Source organism: Neolamprologus brichardi, chromosome 4 (assembly GCF_056152115.1).
Source record: "Neolamprologus brichardi isolate AB-2024 chromosome 4, ASM5615211v1, whole genome shotgun sequence".
NCBI lineage: Eukaryota > Metazoa > Chordata > Actinopteri > Cichliformes > Cichlidae > Neolamprologus > Neolamprologus brichardi.
The window spans coordinates 3,271,896-3,294,809 of record NC_142107.1 but is presented as its reverse complement, the minus strand read 5'-3'; the positions used below and the strand labels follow the sequence as shown (position 1 = coordinate 3,294,809).

Sequence of the window (22,914 nt, the reverse complement as noted above, 5' to 3'; positions counted from 1 at the left end):
ACACAGTGATCTGAGGTCATCAAAGGAGGCAGATGTGAGCCTCATGGAGGGCTGGAGGCTTTAATAAGAAACTATAGTGGCCGTTCCCACACTGTCCAGCCACTGTGAGGTTATACTTATAAATATGAGCACAAGTCTAGAAGTTTTGCTCTTGTTTATTTTATTTTTTTTAATGTGCATTTACTTCCTGTCTGAACTCATCTGCATCTTTGGCCCTGCCTTTGGGCAGGAAGCAGTAACTCTTTATCAAAAACCTGATATGTGCAGCAAATACACACACACATGCACACACCCTGACCTTTATTCAGATTTCCTCATATATGCATAGATGTCATCTGTGGGTTTGTGGCTTTTTGAGGTGAAAAAATACACTCGTGGCCAAGCTTATGTGGCCATGCAACTATCTGTTTGCAGGTAGGTGTGTGATTGTGTGGGATATCTGCGTGAACAGCTCTTTAACAAAGCACATATCTCACACATATATCCACAGCAGACACAAAATAATTCTTTACTTTAAATCTGTTAAACCTTTGCTTCAGTTGACATCCATCAAAACTCTTTAATATGACTTTTTAGAAGAGTTTTGGTGCTTCTTATTCTCACTAGTTTTGCTCTTTTAAACCGAGATTCAGAGATTAAATTATCCCCGTAGGTCCACTAATGTCTACTTATCACTCACACCAGCTGTTGTAGTCCCAGAAATGAAAAAAAAGAAAAGTCTAGAGATTTGACTGGATGAACAGAAGCCCAGATGTCTGATTTGATTACCTTATGATGTATATATGACAATGAAAGATAATTTTGAAACCTGCAAAATATGATCTCATTGCAAATGTTAAAGAGCAAGATAAAAAAAAGGGGGAGAACTGTGGGAGAGAAGCTGATAGCTCACATGAAGTTGGTAAAGTGGAGGCGCTTGAAGAGAAGCAGATGCGATGAAGGGAGACGGTACTGTGGACGGATACGAGACAAGGAGGTTTCATCACTGCTGTGTTAATCTGAGTGGTTGAGCAGCTCCCACTGACAAGTATCACCGGCTCTCTGATGAACAGCGAAAAAAAAAAGAAACAGAAGACAGAGGGAGTGAGCAATAACAGGAAGTCAGACACCATAAACTATTGTGCTGAAAATATTGTCTCTGCTCAGAAGTGTTTGAGATCACATTTTGAATTCTTGTTGCACAAGCAAGTTATGGCAGGAATGGGCTCAAGCGTGGATTAAAGAGGACAAACTGACCAAAAAACACACACAAAGCTTGTGGGAAAAAGAGGAGGAAAGAGAAGGGGGTGAAGAGGAAGGAATGCTAGTCAAACAGGATGAGAAGTCTCAGACAGATGAAGGCTTTCTGCACAGGAAATGGCTTTCTCGCAAATCAGAGAGGACGCCAAGAAGCTAAAACTCCTTTCAGATGCTGAAATTCATTTAGCAGTTAACGGCTCACTATCGCCATCGGCCTGTCAGTGTAATGAGCTCATCCAGTAAAAACACATTTAAACAAATTAGGTATGATTAAATATAAGGGTGATTTCACTTTGCACTTGGCTCCTGATTTAGAGACTGATCTCCACAAACCCAGATGTGCGTTTGTAGAAGACTCTGAAGGTGATATATGGAAGGTTTAAAAGGGACAAAAAAAGAAACTGATCTCTGTGTCTTTGCTGGATCTACGCTCCTGTTTTGGATGGATTCAGGCCTGCCAGGAAGCTGAGTGTTGGCCCGGAGACAATAGAGTATTGTAAAGTAAATCCTCAGTGCTTTCTAGGCTGCAATAAAACAACAGGCATGAACACAAAGACGCATGCTGAAACACTTTGTTTTTAGATACCGGGGTTTAAATTTAGGAGAGCGGTGTTTTTTAAGACAATAACGTCTGACGCAGATTATCTGTTTATTCTATTCTATAATTATACTGAGACTCATTCCCTGGAAACTTTGCAACCAAAAGTTTCTCACCTTTTGCATCACATCAGCATTTTTGCATCAGAATTTTGTTAAACTCTTCCTGCAAAGTAATCTACCTCTTAGCTGTTGATCCACTTAATCCCCAAGAGAAGCCCAGAGAGGCAAGTCAGATGTGTTTTTATGATGATGCAGATCTTTTGCAGGTTCTTTTTAGAGTTGCTAAAAGCTAAAGAAAAAAATATGAGACTAATGAGGAGTAATTGGTAAGTCTTGACATTTGGCTTGAGCTAAAGTTGAACCCCAGTGTCCAGGGCAAAATTCCAGTATTTGACCCACACATCTACCCCTCCCACGTTCAGGGACGTTGCTCTTTAGTTCTTCAGCAAAAGCCATGGGGTTGTGCAATTCATAGTTTTGTGGTTAAGTTTTACAAACAAACACTTTAAAAAAAGAAGAACCACAAAGAAGGAAAGAAAGCAGCTTTTTCACCAGTTCCTGAGAAAACATTTTTCCTCAACCAGTTTTTACCAGTTAAAAACAAAGAAGTCAACAAATTATCCCGGCTGAGCTCTTTTCGAACCTTAATTTATGTCTTAAAGGAAATAAATAAATTTAGATCAGACTGAAAATATGCCTAATAACAATGGTGATTTAAAATGTGGTGAGGTTTTATATGAGTGGGGTATCACACAATTATTGTTGCGTTTCTGCAGTCTGCTTTAGAAAAACAAGACTCTGGAATACTGAGATCTCTTAAGACATTTCAATGCATTGCATCACGTAGTGTCCAAAAATTCAATTTGCATGTGTGTGCTGCATGTCTGTCAATTTTCTAAAAAGTGTGCATGCATGTATGAAGCTTTACTTTGCTCTGTAGGAAGCCACACTCCAGCTCATTTATTCTCACCTTCTGCAGTGACAGAAAACAGCATAAGTAAGTGAGGGCACAGTTTTGTGCAGGGATATTGCATGACCTTTTTAAAAGCCAGGAGGAATCATTAGAGATACAAAGACTCAGCAAGAGTTAATCTCTTGTCCCTTTATGTCTGCCTGTGGAGACAGATGACGGTGCCTAGGAGCACTGGTGAGAAACCAGCCACTGTTCTCACAGAAATAGTTGCTCCTGCTCAGAGCGTACACCCAGATGCTGAGCTGGACATGAAAACAAAGCAGAAATGTGATTTTGTCAAAAGATTATGAGCAACAACTAGATGGCTTCTTGAATTCTTACTGAATAACTTAACCCAACTAATACTCTGTCCAGCTCACTTCTTTCATTTCCAAGAGGGTTGATTGTCCTGTTGGTGAGTTTCATTGATGCCAGTTAACATGAAAAAGCCAGTGGTATGTGACCCAGCAGCAGGTGTGGCATCTGTCAAACCTTTGAACAAACAATGACACCCAGATGCTATCTCTGCTTTTGTCCTCTTCGACTTTATATAAAGCACAGAAGCAGGATCTGCCACAGAAAATAACACCGGGCATGTTGACATGTGAGCTTAAATACTCAGAAAAACGAGCGGAATCCAAAAAGACCAGAAAAATATATATAATGTGTATTGTGACGATTTTATTACTATATAATCCTGATTCTGTCTAAGGCAACTTTTAGCATGCGGTTATAGCAAAAGATGCCTTTTTAACACTGCGTATCTGAAAATTGATGTGCAGCGGTTTGTAAAGTTGTCTGTGTCTGCATTTCAAATGTGTGGTGAAGCTCAGATTTAGACAGCCATGTTACACCCTGTAATTCTACTCAAACCTCACTGCTCTGGAAGGAGAGTGACAGGAAGAGGAGCAGGCCGGGGCGCCAGTTTTCACTGGCACCACAAAGATGTTTGTGTGTGCGTGTGCGAATATTTGTCTGTGTTGGTTTATATAAATGTGAAAACAGACTCTAAGGAGCATAATGGGTCAATTAAGGATGATTGATGCCGTGTTTTAGTGTGGGGGGAAAGGTTTCATTTAGTGGTTGACGTTACTTTTGGACTAAACTACCTTTTTTTACTACTAGAGTGTACATTAAGAGTTTATATATGCCTTTCACACAGCTCTAGATGTGTGCGTCCGTTTGTGTTGTATAATCCCAACTACAAACCAAAGACATTTTCCTCTTCTTTCATTCCAGCAGCTGCAAAACAGCCTGACCAAGACCAATAATGCATGATTTGTATAAAGAAGGAGACACCAAATTGATTATGCACTGTGTTGTGACTACAATACTGGCAAAAGAGCCAACCGTCATTTATATTTTGCCAGGAAAAATATATGGAAATACATATGCAAACATAGAGTTTGTACAATTCTAACGAGCTTGAAAGTGAATGTTTGATATATTTGGCACCTCTATTCTTTAAGTAGTGTTCAGGAATAGTTCTCCAGCTTTCTTGAAGGACATCCAAAGCTCTTCTTTAGATGCTGGCTGCCGTTTGTTTTGTTGCTTTAATAATGTTGAGGTCCGACCTCTGGGGAGGCCAATCAATGAATGATGTCAGTGTTTATTGTGTGTTTTTCTATCCCGGTATGCTTTTACTGCCCTGGCAGTGTGTTTGGTATCACTGTCGTGCTGACAAATGAATGAGACACGTTCTAAATTGTATTGCATAGTGGATCAAAGTCTGACTGTACTTTTCTGTGTCCATCATTTGTGACGAGAATTGAAATATTTCAATTTCTATTATCTTTAGCACTTTTCATAAATTCAACTAAAGAAATGGGAACAAATTATTTTTAACAGGCTGCTAGTTACAAAGTGTCTAAAAGTTATATTTTTGATAAGTTGACACAACACTGGTACACACCTCGATGTGCCATTTTTAAGCTTGAATCTTTCTCAGGTTATTTACTTATGGTCAGGTACAAGGACTGGACTAAAAAATGAGTGAAAAGCAGCAAATGTCTAAAGAAAACTGTCACAGACTTTCAGGAAACCCAGAGAACTATTGCTCAAGATGCCTTTAATAAAGTATAACAAAGTCTGGCTCCTTGGAAGCTAAATATAAATGATGTGTGGCACAAGACCTTTGAGCAACACTGTATATAATAATATTTTACAAAGGCAGGTCAGTTTAAGGCAATTAAAAATACCACCATAACAAGAAGGTTATCAGATGTCATCCCACACATTGTTTTTCTAGGCATGATGTTTGCTTTGCTAAGAATTTCTTCCTTCACTCTGATGTTCTGGTGATTATCGATGTTGATTCCATGCTAAACAGGAAATTGCATATAACTGTGGGATATTTACAAGATCTCATTAAGCTATGCTGGAGTTCCCACATTAGAGGAAAATCAAGTGTATTTCTTGGTCGTGGGAATCTAATCAGGCTTTTTTACAAATCTATCTTCCTCTTTACCAGTAGGGAATAGTTGCTACACATCATTTAATATTAACCTAATATTAATTTCTCACTTATAACCGTTATCTTAAAGTATCCCTTATCAGCAGCCTGATCAGTCAGGGGATCTTCTGTCACAATCTTCTGCCGCCAAAGGAAGCATAAATCACATGTCATCAGATTTAAATCTGTCTCCGTTACTCATGCCCCCGCAGCTCGCTTTCTCTGCCTCTGTTTTCTAAAAAAGCCAGAAAAGATGCATTCTTTGTGGACACAAAGGGGTGATTCTGTGCAGCCGCCAGCCTTGAGTCATCGGTGGGGTCAGCTGCCGGGTGAAGAGCGAGGCCTGTTGTGTTCTGAGCAGGAGCGGAGAAGAACAACACAGATGAACCCAACAGAAATCAGCATTTTTAAGATGTTTTCATTCTGTTCTGGGTTCTTTTTGCTTTAGCTGAAGTTGTTGTAATACTGCATTCTTGTGGTCACGATAGTGCATTTTGCTTTTCAGATGTTGAAGCACGCACTTACTTTTTTATTCATAAAAGAAAAAGTCAAAGAGAAGAAAAATTAAATATGTGCAGTGAACGTAGGAACTCTGTGCAGACTATTTCTGTCTGACTGAACTTCCACAATATCACACATTCCGGCATGAACAAACTGTGGGGTCCGGTGCCGTCTTCAATGGCTCCTCTGTGCCGCTGTCACCTCAGAAACAACAGGAATGCTCATTCACTGCAGCCCTCCCTCACGCCGCAGGCCAAGGCCTGAACCGAGCGTTAGGGGAATGGATTGGGCTGTCTGAAGAAGAAAGCTGATGACAGACAGTAAGGCAAAGTGAAAGAGAAAAGGGAAGAATAGAGAAGATAAAAGAGTGGGCAAGAGGGGGCACAAAAGAGGGGGTCAGGAAGGCAGACAGGCAGAGGCAAGATATGACTTTTTGAGCTATAAGTACAGACGGGTGAAACTGAAAGTCAAAGAAAAATGATACACCAGAAGATAAAAAATAGAGGGAGGAAGCTGAGCTATACTCTGTTTCCCCACCTAGCTTCCTGTAATGTATGGGTGTATGAATGCATATTTTAGTATCTCATTTACAATCCCCTGTCTGCATTAACCCACGCTGTCTCTCAGCAGGACCACAGAGACCCCAAGCCCAGAACTGGGGACGGAAAATGACCTTCTTCTGCTGCCCCCCTGCATTTCCTCTCTGAATTATACTGTAACTGAAGGACTCATTTCACATGACAATCCCTGAGTGAGCCCACTTTAAGTGTTAGCTGCCCTGAAAAAGAAACGGGTCTATGGGTGGCTTTATAACCATATGTTTTGTTTATGTCATACATATTAAAGATGTACTTAAATTTAGTTTAAAGGGGAAACGAACACAGATGTCATAAAGTATTTTACTGCTCCTCTACTTCCTTATATATGACTGGTAATTGCCACCTATCCACACACTGATTTTCCACACCTCCACACCTTCCACAGGCTTGTTACCTATTTTCTTCCTGGATGGATGAGTCAGGGTTCCCACTTATTTGAAACCCTGATTCATTAGACTATATTTACTAAGAGATTTGGAAGATACCGAGGACAAGCCCAAACAAAAGTCTGAAAAAAGTCTGAGAATGAAACTGTGCGTCACTGTATTTTGGGCAAAATGCTCTCTCAGGTGTCCCTTGTCATGGTGACTAACCTGCAATAACAACCGTCTCCTCTGTAGTTTTAAAAGGTAGCAGGTTTGTTTGTATTTTCTTTTACTCTTGTAGCACCTGGCGGATGATTCACAGTGTTAATGACTACTGTTTTCTTTATGACAATTGCGTGGCAACTAACAATTTGACGCAGCAGTGAGAACCGAAGGTAGACGGTCTAATTTTTCCATCTGACAGCCGTGGAAAGTGTGAAATGCGGAGCTTATACGTGACAGCTGTGTGTGTGTGTGTGTGTGTGTGTGTGTGTGTGTGTGTGTGTGTGTGTGTGTGTGTGGACGAGCATTAGTTGAAAGCGCCATCTAGTGCCTCCGGCCTCTGCTACACTGACATCATATATCGCGGTGAAGTCCCGATAAGGAAATCCGCCGTGATTTGGAGAGGAGTGGGACTTTTCCCTCCTTCCTCTTGCCTGACAATTGGATGTTGTGGTTGAGGGTGGAGGAACTGGAGCAGAGTGCGCAAAGGTGTGCGAGCGTGTATCGTGCGCTCCCCGGCTCTGTTTGTGGACCTGACTGGGATGTAAAGACTTGATCGCAGTGCGGTTTACTGGGACTCAGATTCACAGGAGAAAATTATGAGTGGTGAGTCAACATTTAAGATTAAAGTAACAGATTTTTAGTCGCTGTTTAGCGTAATTTTTTAGCTTGATTAGCTTGAACGGTGTTACTAGTAACAGGTTACCAGACTTTTCTAGCAATCATTAACCGAATAAACAGGTGTTACCGGGCAGCAGGAATGTGCTGCTGTTACTGGTTTATTATCAGTGGTACGCTTTTATGTCTGATTTCTGTAAACAAGCATAACAACTGCTGAAGTATTAACAGCTGCAGTGACAGTCTCTGCAAGTTTATTTATTTATTTTTGATTTTTTTAAGGCCAGTTTCTTGCAACAAAATAATTTCAGACCATAGTGATTTATGAAAACTTCTAGTATATTTTTAGTCATTTCAAATACAAACTAGGGATTTTCCCAAAGTCCGACAGAGTCTCTCCTTATTGCTTTATGTTTTAATTGGAAAACTGAAAATGGTTACAGCAGTTTAAAAAATATGCAAACATAAATGGAAATACAGTATAAGGCAAAAACGGAGTCTGTATAATTATAACATACTTGAAAGTCAATATTTGTTATGACCACCTTCAATCAGATTTCTTGTTCTTCAGGAATAATCCAGATTATTCCAGACTCAACAGTGTGTTTTTTCCATTTACACTTTTACTGTATTGGCAGTCTGTTTGGCATCATTTATTCTCGCCAAAAAATGAAATTGTTTCTAATCAAATGCTACTCCACTATTCTGCATTCATAATTCTATCAATTCAGGGAGGATCACCACTGACTGACAGAGTCTCCACGTGTTTTACTGATAGATTTATAAACTCACTTTTGTACCTCTTTCCTGATCTTCTCCAAACTTACAGACGATTAGCCAAAAATTTCTAACTTGGATACATCACTTCATAAGACCTGCTTTCATTGCAGTTCTTCTGTACTTTGGCTACCTCGGCCTTTATTCCCCTTCATTAAGAATGACTTTGTTACAGTAAGCCTTCTACTGAGATCATTTTTGGTTAGGCTTCAGCGGTCTGTTACAGTCCATGGATCAACGGAAGGGCCAGTTGCATCTTTCAGGTCCTGTGTTGGGACTTTTAACAGCAGGACTTCCAGGTACTGTTCATCTGCTTTAAATGGTTTTGTAGGCCTGCCAGTTTTTCTTTTTTTTTATCTACTTCTGCAGTTTTTTATGGACACACTGCACACCACACACAGCACATACTGCCGAGATATCCCAAGTTTCCGGCTAATGGCTCTTTAGCTCTTTAGAGTAGTACTTCTTGGCTGTCAGACTGTGTTGTCTTTTTGTCTTTGACATTTTTCATAGATTCAAAAAACAAATGGGAACAAACTTCTAGTAAAAAAGTAAAAAAGTAAAAAAGCCTCAAGATACAACTTTAAATTGGCTCGTTGCCAAATTTTCTTTTATCTGTAGACACAACAAACACTGTTTCATCCCTCGAGTTAGCCTGAATGCTTCGAAGGTCAGCGTTAAGCAGCTTAACAAACAAAAAATAATACTCCCCTGAAAATTGTCAGGTACAAACACTGGACTGAAAACAAGTGGGGAAAGCGGCCAAAGAAAGAAAGAAAAACTTTGAAAAAGCTTCAGAAAGCTTCAAGAAACATTGATCAAGACTGCTTTTTATATTTACAGGAAAGTCTGAGTCCTTGCAAAATATAAAAAATCAGGGTTGACTCAAGACTTTTGCACTTTACAGAAGGTGTGGGGGTGTATCACATTTCCAAAACAAACAATAAATGAAATTTACTGAAAGATATGGAGATGAACCCTTTGATAAACAGGTTTCAAGCATAATCTTCTCATTGAACCAAACGATACTTAATTTTATCTTATTGGTGTTACTGTGTGCCGCTATTTTTATTTACTCTGAATATAAAACAGGTCTTTGGTTAGCAGTGCAGATGAACTGCTTCCTACAGCTATTGACTATCCAGTATTTGTTTTCTTTGAGTGTAAGGAGTTGCTTCGTAATCCCATGAAAACAAAGCCTTGATAGACTGTTTATGGGTAATAGCAGAGATTCCAGATCACCCAAGCCTGCCTGAACCTGCCTGTTACCTCAGACTGCTTTGATCACCTGCACAGAGTGGCAGGAACTGACATTATCACTCAGGCATCAATATGGGAAAAAATCTCTCTTTTTTGTAATGGATCAGTTTGTTGGCCTTCCTGGAAATATAAACCACTATATTTGCCCCACCAACAAAAATGACATATGTCTGCGATCCATGCAGCGTTTGGGGGCCTTACGGTAGATTTTCGTACTTTATAGTTCACTGATAACTGAATCACCGCCCTTTATGTTGTCTCTTCTTTAATATTGAGGAATTCTGTGTGACGGTTTCTATTCACTTTCTCCCCTTGTCTCGTGAAGTGAATCAGGCTGAGAAAGCTTTTGTCTGTGGTCCCCTGGAGTGTTTGTTGATGTGCAATATGAGTCACACCTATCTTTGCATTCCTGTCCTCTGAGCCCATGATTCGGAGTCCTCCCCGCTACTTCAACAGCAGACCCTTTGCTCTACAACAATTTAACTACTTCTGATTTGTTATGTTGAAGTTCCTGTTCGCTTACTTCATCAAATCAGTTTCTCTTTGTCTCTTTAGTCTTTTTTTGGAGACTCAGTTCCACAACAGTCTTGTCAGGCTGTTTTGTAGTGAGTAGACTCTTCTAAGTAAAGGAGCCCCATCTCATTTCCTCGCTATGCAGCAGATTAATCCAGTAATCCTACCAGGAATTTATAGCCTTTCAGTGTGAGGCACAGTGAATTATGGCATGAAAGTATATTAAACTTGCTCTCAAAAGTTTTTTTTTATTATTATCTGTTAAAAACAGATCGTTAATGTTTAGAAAGCGCATAAATGACACAATGTTTGACCTACTTTGATGTTTGAAGGAATACAGATAAGAGGGGTCAGACAAAAACAAATTCACAAAGGGGAATTCTGCTTGGGAAAATATTTAGTCTGGGAGTGGACATAGGACATGTCTGGAAATCTGGCTCGTAAAGTTGAAGTGGGAGATGAGCAAGGCCCAAGGCAACAAGCATATTTTCGGTAAATGGAAAAAAACATGAACTGAGGGACATTGTTTTATCTTTCCAGACCAGGCGCTTTTCTGAACTGATACGTTTTTTTGGTCGTGTGCAGGTGTCACCGTCTGGATGGAGGAGGAGGACGACATCGCTCAGGAGGAACCACAAGCTTCTCCCTCGTGGTCAGAGGAGCGCTGCGAGGAGCTGTGGGACCGCGTGGAGGGAGTACGGCACAAGCTCACGCGGATCCTCAACCCGGCAAAACTCACGCCGTACCTGCGCCAGTGCAAGGTCATCGACGAGCAGGATGAAGATGAGGTGCTCAACTCCACGCAGTACCCCCTGCGCATCAGCAAAGCTGGTGAGAGGAAGAAGAGCTCGGCTGAAAAGTCAAATCAGTGATCAGCACCTACAGATTTATAGAGACATGAGGAAAAGATAGTGTGTTACTGCTGTGTTAGTTAGCACTGTGATGCTTCAGAACGATACGAACATGCCATACCACAGGGGTTCAGAAGTACTGTAGCTTTCAACAGTGCACTCACCCAGCAAAACCATCAGCGTACATCCTCCGCAGTCAGTGCGACGCCCAATAACTTGTTATTGGGCGTATATATATGAGGTCATATCTTATATATATATATAGGTCACATCCCACGCTTCCTATAGTTTTCTTTCTTAATCCGCTTGTACAGACTTGTACTGCCACAGCTGAAAGTGCAGTAATCCAAGCTTTAGTCACAACCAGCAATGGTCTACTACAGTTCGTGGGAGTGTAACATAACACTGGGCCTTTCTCTGTTGCTCAGGGAAACCCAGATGTTGTAATTTGGCCCGTTAAATGATTGTAACTGAGATATAATTAAATACATTTGAAGTCTCAGTGCGAGCGACGCCTTGAGGAAATGATTCATAAATTGTCATTTTCAGGTTTTCTTTAGAATCAAAGTGACATCTGTGCGTCAGCATCGTTTCAATGGTGTCAGAGCACTGAAATTTAAGCAAACACGTGATTACTCATTTGACGCTGAGCTGCAGTCTTAAAAGACTATAAGAAGTGGGTTAAACATTAGATGTGAATGTTTGTCTAACAATTCATCAGTTAGAAACAGGAAAACTGAATAAATGCTCCAGTGAGAGAAAAAAGCAGGAACTTCATTGCTAAGTCGAGGCACGCAGAGAGAAGGATGAGGATAAAGATGAAAGGTATGTTGTAAATTAAGAGACACTGAAGGCAAACACCTGGTCCAACCCCCGGAGAATTTTGTTGTTTCAGTCTTTTATCATTGTCGTGTTTGAAATACCAACAGCATGTAACTACAGAGGTAATGACACATACATCAAAGAGGTAGCATTCTTGTGCTGAGACTCTTTAATCTGTTAGTTAAATGTGCTGCTTTACCCTAACCTGACCTTTTGTCATCGCACTTATCTTTCAGCATTGTCACTGTATAATGTCATGCAACGGAAAGTAAATTATTCCACACTTGCAGTGTTACTCACCTTGTGTTTTCTGTTCCCTATTTGTCACAAAAAGGCCGTTTGCTGGACATCCTGCGCGGTCAGGGCCAGCGAGGTCTTCAGGCCTTCATGGAGTCACTGGAGTTTTACCATCCAGAGCAGTACACACAGCTGACCGGGCAACAGCCAACACACCGATGCTCCCTCATACTAGGCAAGCAGAGATTTTTTTGTGGATAGAAAGAAGAATGGCATAGTAGTGGGACTTAACCATAAATTAACCTTAAATTAAAACTTTAAAGTTAAAGTAACTCAGGCTTAAGGAAAATCACCCAAAGCATTTACGTGACATGGAAAATGTTCCATGTATGGGGATATTCTAGATTTCATGATGAACTTATACACTCAAATTACTGTGGGTGTGTTTTTTTTTTAATGCATTTTAGCTTAATTCACTATAAATTTTAAAAACAACTGCTGTTTGTATGTTTGCATCTGAGTGTCTGTGAAGACTACTAAAGTATTTTGATGATTACATTTAAGGATTTAAGGTTTATACTTAGGCAGTGCAATGGTTAGTCTGTCACGTCACAGTCATTCAGTCCCAAGTGTTAACCCACTTGGCGGGTACTCTGAGTTCCTCCCACAGTCCAAAAACATGCACATTGGGCTGAATGATGATTCTAAACTGTGACTTTGAACTTTAATGGTTGTCTATCTCTCTCTGTTAGCCCTGTGACAGACAGATGTACCTTACATCTAACCCCTATGGCAGCCAGGAACCTATCCCAGCTGTCATAGGGGTTCTCACAGTGATGCTGTGAGAACCTCTATGACAGGATAATAACATCGATGGTTGAATATACTCATTTTCACATAATTCAGCTCTGGACTGCAAAAACTAGCCTGGCCCAAAGTGATGAGTTCGATGAGTTCTTCTTTACTGACAACCAAATTAAAGCCAAGACATTTAAACTTAAAAGGGGGCCGTATGTGAATCTTATCCGCAAACACATCTGATTTACTTTCATTGCTGACCAACAGAAATGGTTAACAAACAACTGGAACATAAGCGCTTTCTTTGAAAGTGAGCATATGATTATTTGACAAAGCAATTATGTTGCCCAAGAGCAGAGAAAAGAATGAACACATTTGCACATTTGGCATTGATGTTCTCTTGCGTGCCATTTACTGACGACCACAACACATAAACATGTATTTGTCCTTTCCCCCCACACATTAAAGCCAGTTTCTCTGGCTCACAATTCAGTTTACAATTTCCATTGATTCACAATACCCTCCTTCCATGGTAATGACCTCCACGTGTGACTCTCTTTCTACACAGATGAGGAAGGTCCAGAGGGTTTGACTCAGTTTCTGCTGCTGGAGGTGCGTAAACTGAGGGAGCAGCTTCGAAACAGCCGCATGTGCGAACGCCGCCTGTCTCAGCGCTGCCGGATGGCGGAGGAGGAGCGAAGCCGCGCTGAGCGTAAAGCTCAGGAGTTACGCCACGACAAACTACAGCTGGAAAGGTTTTAAACAACTTTTGAACAATAAAAAAACACTTTTATGAACGTTTCATGTTACTTTCTTCAAACTGTTTTACTCTCATTCTGCAGAAATCATTTTAAACACTGAGAAAAACATAAAAAAATAAACATGTTGGTTGTGGTGGCATCTTCCTCTGACACACCATCTCTCCGCGAGTCTTCCTCCACTACATCTATGAGCTTCCTCTGTGGATTTCGTCTTGTCCTCCAGCCTCATGTCTGTGACTTTGTCTTTGCACCACTTAATCTGGTCTGTCCCCCTGATGTTCATTTCTAATCTTGTCCATCCTGTTCACTCCAAATTCAAATCTCAACATCTTCACCTCTGCGAATTCCAGAGTTATCTAAAATTGTTGAGCCACGAAAATTCATCTTTACATTTGTAGAAAAACGAGTTGGTAACAAAAAGTGAAAATGTGTGATCTGGATGGTTTTTGATCTCAAGGCTGCGTCAAGACTGGGAGTTAGCCAGTCGAGAGCTGGGAAAGCTGAAAGACCGACACCTGGAGCAGGCTGTGAAGTACTCCAGGGCCTTGGAGGATCAAGGCAAAGCCTCAACCAGAGAGAGAGAACTGCTGAGTCAGGTCAGTTGGTTTGGGTGAAAGAAAAATATATTTTTATATTAATGTTAGTTCTCTTGCATTTTGCATCTGTTTGATTTCACTTTTAAGCTGCTGTTTTAGGTGCTCCATGTCAGCCAGAAAGGGCTTTGTTTGCTTTGATACGACTTTGATACCTCTTGCTGCCATGCATATAACAGAAACAAGCGCTGTTCTCGGAAGTTATGTGTTGTCTGAAGGCATAAAAAAGGGAACAAATAAAAGCACCTGAGGCAACGAAACTTCTTTGGATGGCATGCAGCAAAAGAGATCAATGAAGCGGCTCGAGCCAGCAGGGGCAGATGTTATCAGCCACCCCAGGATTTGTTACAACATGTTGACAGAACCACTGAGGAATGAACCAGCTGGCTGTAAAAATAAGGCGATATTAATAGCAGCAAGTCAGTGTATGATCTACAGTCTATCTATGATCTTTAAAATCCTATATTTTTATTAGAATAAAATCATCATTATTTAGCCCTGGGTTTTTTCTTATTATTTTAAGTCCAAAATGGCAAAACCAAGAGAGGTTCACCCACCCTATAGGCCTTCCTGTCATCTTCTGAAGAGCCACAGTGGACCAGTTGACACCTTATACTTTTATCCCGAGTCCCAGCCTCTGAATTCAGATTACTGAGAGATTTTCACAGAAACGTAAACTCTGAAAGAAGCAACTTGTGGAATTCTCTTTGGTTTTTGCATTTAAATGTTCCACCTTAAAGCTTTAAGCTCATTTCCAGCTGTTTACTGAAAGTCATTCATATCTCAAAGTGGGATCTTTTTGCCAGCGGCTGCTGTCTACTGTCTAAAACAAGCCATTTAAGATTTCTCTCCTTTGAAGGCCACACACCATTTAAGCCACTTTACTTCTGTTTGCTGTCCCTCGTAAACACAGAGTTTGTTTAGCGGTGGGTGGGGCTTCAGTGCTCCCAGCCTGATCTGTGTGACCATATTAGGGATGCCCGCTTTGACCCACATCATGCTGACCTAAAAGCAGAAACGACTATTTTAAGAACCAAGTGGTTAAAACGTTTCAGTGACATCATTTCCTTTTTAATTTTTTTAATTCTCAGTTAGGTCACACCGTTATCTATTTCCCTTCCTGTCTGTGAGTTTTCCATCCTTCGTGGCTAGATGCCCGTTTTTAAATAGCCAATGCCCCTGCCTCATATACACACCTCCACCTTTGCACTGCTAATATCATCTTGCATTATATTCATTTTGTCTTCTTTGTGACTTTCCTTGGGTCTCACCTTTTGAACTGGTTGTGGATTACGAGTGTAACAAGTCCCCTTAATGGATAATATTTGTAGACTTAGAGATACTGCCATCAGTGGGACCTTTGTGTTATTGTTCACATATTTGCCTGAAAAACAAAAGATCCCTGGTTCAATATCAGGGGGGAAAAACATTTGTCGTGACCTGCTGTGGTAACCCACTGTCAATAAGGGAGCAGCTGATATTAGCTCCTGATATTATTATATAAAAGAGTCCCACGCTAGCAGGTTATTGATATGCTTATTATTTGCTTGTTCTTCATACATGCAGGTAGAGGAGCTGAAGTCCAGGCTGGCAGCAGCAGAGAAAAAAACAAGTGCTGCCCCTGATGCCTCTAAAGCTGTAACTGGTTCTACACCTGCTCTACCAGAAAACCTGCCTAAGAAAACTGAGACTACAGGAAGTCAGATGAGGAACTCGAGCCCACCCACTGGAGTCGTTGTATGTTTTTGATTGCATATTGTGTATCATCTGAAATCATGTTTTTTAAGCTGTTATCATTCTTTGTTGTATTTTTTTTTTTTATCTGTGTTCATTTTGTTTTGGTTCACCTCAGGCTCTGATGGATATCCTGAAGCAGGACCGCAGGGAGGCTGCCGAGCAGAGACAGGAGTTCTGCGATATCATCACCAAACTACAGAGCGAGCTCCAAAACACTGAAGAGCAAAGGGACAAGGTGAGAGGTTGTCTGCCACCATATTATATAATACATTATAACATTATAATGACCTTTTCCTTCATGATGCTTTCTTTTCTGGACTGTACTTGCAGTTGGAGTCTCAGTGCGAACAGCTACAGCTGAAGGTGAGGACTCTCCAGCTGGACTGGGAGACAGAGCAGAAGAGGAGTGTGTCCTATTTCAACCAAATCATGGAGCTGGAAAAGGAGAGAGACCAGGTTAGTGAGAGCACACTGTCTAACCACAAAGAGTTCATCAGTCACTTTAGCTGCTCTGGCTTATCCTCACACATCACCAACCTATTCACTTTCTGCACTTCTGTCCTCTCATCTCAAGGCCCTGCGCAGTCGAGACAGCCTGCAGCTTGAGTACACCGACTGTCTGCTGGATAAGAACCGTCTGCGTAAACGCATTGCTGAGCTGCAGGCCAACCTGGAGCAGCAGCAGAGAGAGCTGGACAAAGACAGGGAGAGGAGCCAGGAGAAAATGGAGCCAAACAGCTCCTGCCTGCACTGTGTGAGTTCAAACGCTAAGTCATGAGGGCAGCGCTCACCTTCCCCTGCCTTCTACAGAAACTTTTTAATGCAAGTGTTGTCCTCCATCTCTGCCCCCCAGTCCCACCTGTCTCTGTGTAGTGAGGAACAGTGCTTTGGCCCCTGCTGTTCCCCCGGCCTGGATCTGAGCCCGCAGCCTAGAAGAACCAATCTGTTACTAAGAAAGGTCAGTGCTGCGGTCAATACCAGTAGTTTAGGTATTATGATGAGAATTACAATAACAACAGAATCTTAACTGCCCTGTTTGATTAAATTAAGATCAAAAGGAATCGAATCAGGCGTTACTGACCTAACTGCTGTGTAATCACCACGTAATTTTATATCATAGGAATTCCCACAGGATAAAAACTTGTTTTTTCATGCTGTTTGTGTGCTATGCATCTTTCTGACTGCAACATTTCATTGCAGCTAGACAAGGCAAGGGGTCCTATTATGAGCAGGAAATGTTGCAATGCATTCTTGTGCAACTCCTTGCATGTTAGTGCCTGTACCTTACATCTCATTATCTGCCAGCTCATACTCTGAGTCATCTTTTCTGTGTCACAGGTGCCCTCTAGTGGCCCAGCCAATGAAAACTCAGAGGGTAAGTCAACCACACTGGCAGCTGGATGATGCTTATCTAGTGTTTCTTTGTGCAAATTCTTTTGCTTTTGTACTTTTCATTTACACAAAGTAGGAAGGTCGGTGGGGGATTTCATCACCTATCACAAATAAGTGTTTTAGGTTAAAGTAAACGGGGTGTTTTTCTGCTGATTCACAGATTCTGGTTCAAACTCAGAGGAGAACCTCTTGCTGTCAGTGAGTATCAAAGCCCTGCTCTTAATAAAAATAATAAAAATAAGATTTTAAAGATCTGCATCTTTATGTTTACCTCCTCACCCTCAGACAGAAACCAATGAAAAGGAAATAAACCGCCTTTCCACATTCCCCTTTCCTCCTTGCATGAACTCCATCAACCGTCGAGTCAACACAGAGTGAGTTCATATATTTTTCACCCTGCAATTTTCCCCGTTATTCTCACGTTGATTACCATTTTCCTCGTTTTGCTTCCACCAAGGTTTGACTTGGACTCATGGGGCAGTGATGAGAATGACAACATTCCAGGTACATTTGACTCTTTGCATTTACAACCAGCACAATCTTTGTTTTTTTTTTAATCAATGTGTTGGTGATTAATCATGTTCAATCTAATAATAACAAAAATGTAAGTGTGCATTAAAAGGCTCTCTGGTGTTTTCAGGTGAGCAGAGTGAGCCTTCTCTGTCAGATTCGTGGAGCTCCTTGCAGTCTCATTTTTTCCCCCCTGACCTGGTCAACCTGCCCATAGTCTCTGCACAGCAGCCCAGTCCCAAAGTGCCCAGGTACAAACTTACAGCTTTAAAGCCTGTCACTGAAACCAGTAAAAGCTCTGTTAAACTGTCATTTTTCCTCCTTAATTACAAGTAATATTAATTTCTGCAGTGCAATCTCTTAATCTTCGTAGGTAAGAATGATGGTCCTAAAAGGTCCTAACATTAACATTAGTATAGAAGAGCATTAACATTTCTTTTGTCAGAGGTATGTTGTGGATATTGGGCCACAGACCATTACACAACTCAAAAATAACTTTATTTATTGTAAACAAACAGACGAGAACAAACCAACAGAGGTAAGAAAAAGAGCAGATGTCAATCTACAGCTTCAAAAGAAAAAATCTTTCCAGCACATGAAGTAAAATTTTCAAATTTAAACAATTGAAGAAAAAAACTTCATGGTTTAGATGTTTAGATGTCTTTGAAATGTATCTGGTTTGTCCTTCATTTTATTTTCTCCTGGTGGATTATTATTATTATTATTATTATTATTATTATTATTATTATTATTATTATTATTATTATTATTATTATTATTATTATCTTTTTGGTATTAAAAAATTGAGTTCATTACATAATTACTGTATGATAAAAATTTAAACAGTTTTGAATGTGATTAATATTATATAAGTGCAATTTTTTGTCATAGTGTACAACATAATGTAAAGAGCACAAAAGTGAATGCCATCACAGACTAATGTTATGTAATTTCATCCTTACTGCTGCTGACGGTCTTCTGCCATCTCTCAGGAACCTACAGTGCTCACCATCTCCAAGTCCCCCAACCTCTCCAAAGCACGGGAGAGCAAGTCTTGCCGATGACATCACCATCATTGGAGGAAGCCAAACAGGGATATTTGTCAGCCATGTGAGAGCAGGTTCCCCAGCTGAACAATGTGGACTGAAGGAGGGCAGTGAGCTGCTGGAGGTGGGCGTCTGCATATGCGATTAAATCATATATGAGCACTTTTAATGTGTTGCTGTGGAAATACGTGTCCCACAAGGACAAGTGTGTGCTTATGCTTCTATGAAAATGAGGCTGTAGAATGACATGCAGTTTTTGTCCTGTTGTTTTTAGCTGGAGCAAGTCCTGTTTGGTGGGGGAACTGTGCTGCTGAGTCAGTGCACTGCTGAGGTGGCCCACTTTTCTTTGCAGTGGTGGACCGAGCCGTCAACACTTAAATTCCAGAGCAACCCAGAGGGTGAGTCTGTTACTTCAGAGGTTTGAAAAATTCATATGAGGTCGGTCAGTCTGCTCTTGAAATCTCCCCTCGTGGTGCAGAAAGGTGACGCTGAGGTGCCCCCTCTCATGCTTTCTCATCCTCAGGGTACTCAAACCTGTCCTCGCAGGTTTCATCGCCAACTTTTTTGGGTCCCGACTCTTTCTATGTGCGTGTTAATCTCAGTATGGAGCCTCATGGTGACCCGCCATCTTTGGGTGTTTCTTGTGATGACATTATACATGTCACAGATACAAGGTACAATGGAAAATACCAATGGCGCTGCTCCCTGGTGGATCCGAGCACAGCCAAGCATTTGCAGACAGGATCCATGCCCAACTACAACCGGTATGTCAGTCAGACTTTGACGTGACTTTGCTTTATTATTATTTTAAAGGCACAATTCAGTCCCGAAAGTTCCACAAGGCCAGTGTTATTTAGTTCAAGTACATATAAGAGAAGGTAGATATATTTACAAAACTGGCGAATAAATTTAGATTGATAACAAAATAGCTGTGTGACTAGTGTAAATAACTAAGAATATATCGACTTCTCTTTCAGGGCTCAACAGTTGTTACTCATAAGGTTACGAAAAATGTCAGTGGAGCAAAAGGACTCTAAGAAGAAGATGGTAAGTTGATGCATATTTAAATTACATGATCAGCATGCACAACGACTGTGGTTATAAGTGCCTCATATTACAGTTTTTGCCCGTTTCCTCATTGGAAGATGTATATTTTTCTTTGCGTAGTTCTTAAAGAAAACATCAGGCCGTGTACGATTGGTCAAAGCGGTGGATCCAAACTGCCGTGGGATTGGTTCCACACAGCAGGTCCTTTACACGCTCAGCAAACGTAAGTTGAAGCCCTGTCGCTCCCTCAATGAAATAGCATGTTTGTGTCATAAATGACTTGTTTGTGTATGTGCACACTTTGTGTTGATGTATTTGTACTTGTTTTTGCCATGTCAGGCCATGAGGACCACTTAATCCCTTACAGTTTAGTACAGTCAGTGCAGGTTCAGACCAAGCGGCCAGTCATCTTCTCCCCGTCTCTGCTGTCCCGTGGTCTGATAGAGAAGCTCCTGCAACCAGCACAGTCTGGATTAAAGTTTAACACCTGCCAGCCAGGTATCTGCACAACACTCAGACCTGTCCACTCGCAGTGACCCAACAGTGCACAGAGTTTGGTGCTGATTTGTTGATCATACATTAAATATTTTCAGAGCCCATTCCAGCTTCAGAGAGACAAGACAAGAGAATATTCTTGTTGGATTCTTGCAGTCCAGAGAAGGCCCTTGGCATAAGGCTGCAGTCAATACAGGATGTCATCAGCCAGGTAAGGTCAGCAGTGTTTTCTGGGGGTGTGGTTTTCAAAAAGTTGCTTTTGCTTTGCCAGACAAAAATGCAAAAATGTCACCACATTTTGCTTTACAACCATCCTACTAAATGTCTTCCTCAAGGAGAATGAAGAATGCTGTTTTTAGGACGATTAAGTAACCAATAAAAGTCAATTACCGACAATCGTGGGGAGAAATTTCCACAGGACTCTGAAATCCTTTAAAAAACTAGGTCCACCCTTACTGCTTCCATAATTAAGAATTAAGAGGAAATTTAGAGAAATTAAGAGAGTAAGGAGCAGCCGGGAGCTGCTAATCAAATCCACTTGATTAATTGATCATCAGCAAGTGTGAGCACCTCTATAAAAGGAGATGTTTTGGCAGTTTGCTGCTCCTGAACATGCAAGTGTGCAGGTTGAACTCTGTTAAGACAAAACCACAGTCGTCCCAAGGTCAGATCGTGCAAAGATCAGAAAAACTGCAAAAAAACATTTAAAATCCCAGGTGCTCAATCTCAGACTCACCTGGCCTCAGTTAGCGTGTTAAATGTTAAAGTTCATGAGAGCATGATTTAAAAAAGACTAAACAAGGATGGCTTGTTGTATGGCAGTATACATACAGAGATGTTTGGTCATAATGGAAGGCACCACGTTTGTAGAAAACCAAACACAGCAGGTTTTGCAATGGCCCAGGCAAAGTCCTGACCGAACCTGATGGAAATGGTGTGTTGGGACCTTAAACGAGCTGTAGATAAACAGATGCCATCTCTTTGTCTCAGGATAAACACTGCCTGCTCGAGCTGGGCTTGTCCAGTGTTGAAGGCTTATTGAGACTTGGGATTTACCCCATCGTCATCCATATTCGCCCCAAGAACAAAAAACACAAGAAGCTGAGGTAAGCGCACACACAGGCAGTTTTCAGTTCAGTGCTACAGTAAGTTCTGGTCTCACCATAGCAGCACTACTGTACTTTATCCAAGCTTTGTATGTATTTAATGGCAATCCACTTTGTGGAGTAAGGAGTGTTTAACTTCTCTAGAGTGATTATTTCTTACCTTGAAATACATATATTTGAAAAAGTCATGTCTTAGATACTCGGTGATTATTTATCCATCACTTGAAACAGAAAGTTTTTTCCACGTTGTGGGGAGGACAGTGTGATGGAGGAGCTGTGCCACGCCGAGGAGCTGCAGCTGGAGACACTGCCCATGCTTTACTACACCCTGGAGCCCAACACCTGGAGCTGCACTGATGAGCTGCTGGCTGCTTTACGTACCAACATCCACAGCCAGCAGAGGGCGATGGTCTGGGTTGAACTGGATAGGCTGCAGTAGAAGACAGAGTGTGTGGTACCATGTATTCACTAGTGCATGTGCCAGTATCTACTAAGAATTTCAAAGGAGCCCACACTAGGCTTGTGTACATACATTTTAACATAATTTTGAAATTCTCATAATTATAGGTCTCTATAATAGCCAAGCTGGACTGGCTAGAATAAATAAAAAAAACTGCAACTTATTTGAGCCGCACAAGGAAGGTACATGTAAGTACAAATGTACTTACCTCATTAAAACTGCAATCTTCCCTTCAACTTACCACACTTAAGGTTTTATTATTATAATACTTCTGTACTTCAAAACTATATTCAATAACACAAGGAGCCTAGTTTTTGGTATTTAGGCCACGGGTCATTTAATTATGTTTTGAGTGAAAAGCTGAAGCTGTGAGAATATTAAGTGTGACAGATGTTGTAGGTTAAGGGAACTGAAGCTTTTTTTCCATACAATGTTATCTGTGCATTATATATCTAGGCCAGTGTTTGTTTGGACAGTTACATTTTATGTCAGCCTGTTTTCTTCAGCTTTTTTCATTTGAAGTGAAATAATGAACGCTCCATTAAGGTGTCGAGTTTAGACAGAGTGGATTCATTATTGTATTTCAATCTGAATGTACTGCAAACTGAACTGAATGCAAAGCAAAGAGCCTGAAACAATAGGTTTAACTGCTCAAATGTCTTCTAGCATGGACACTAAACAACTATACATATCATATTTAAGTGTTAAACAATGTGACTTTATGTGAACACATTTTAAAACACAAACTGTGCATTTTTTGATCATTTTAAGTGGATTGTTTTTGACTAGTCGGGGAGTACTGCATTTCTCTGCTATAGTGTACTCTTTTTAACTGCTATTTGTATCCATTTTAAAAAAATAAATGAATTAAATTTCACTCGTGTCTAAAGTGATTTGCTTTTTCTTTAATTATTGAAATGCTGAAATATATATATATATACGATGGCATTAAATGTGACAT

The 22,914-nt window shown here is 40.8% G+C and overlaps 1 protein-coding gene across 1 annotated transcript; it reads left to right on the top strand.

The window, feature by feature from the left end:
- Window positions 1–7,395: 7,395 nt before the first annotated feature.
- On the top strand, window positions 7,396–22,771 carry zmp:0000000896 (caspase recruitment domain-containing protein 11). The gene is made up of 24 exons (XM_087839614.1): window positions 7,396–7,536; window positions 10,684–10,929; window positions 12,106–12,239; window positions 13,371–13,561; window positions 14,025–14,163; window positions 15,727–15,897; window positions 16,013–16,132; window positions 16,228–16,353; window positions 16,472–16,651; window positions 16,751–16,855; window positions 17,236–17,272; window positions 17,450–17,487; window positions 17,575–17,663; window positions 17,747–17,793; window positions 17,930–18,050; window positions 18,792–18,969; window positions 19,120–19,243; window positions 19,369–19,609; window positions 19,823–19,892; window positions 20,013–20,115; window positions 20,232–20,390; window positions 20,486–20,598; window positions 21,378–21,493; window positions 21,725–22,771. The coding sequence occupies exons 1-24, from the start codon at window positions 7,530–7,532 to the stop codon at window positions 21,930–21,932; spliced, it is 3,063 nt and encodes a 1,020-aa protein (XP_087695740.1). The 5' UTR covers window positions 7,396–7,529; the 3' UTR covers window positions 21,933–22,771.
- The last annotated feature ends 143 nt before the right edge of the window (window positions 22,772–22,914 follow it).

Excerpts from the sequence above, each read along its gene's own strand:
- zmp:0000000896 (XM_087839614.1), top strand. Across the intron at positions 19,244-19,368 it reads ATTCCAGAGCAACCCAGAGG|GGTACTCAAACCTGTCCTCG; the intron begins GTGAGTCTGTTA and ends TCTCATCCTCAG. Across the intron at positions 20,599-21,377 it reads TACAGGATGTCATCAGCCAG|GATAAACACTGCCTGCTCGA; the intron begins GTAAGGTCAGCA and ends TCTTTGTCTCAG.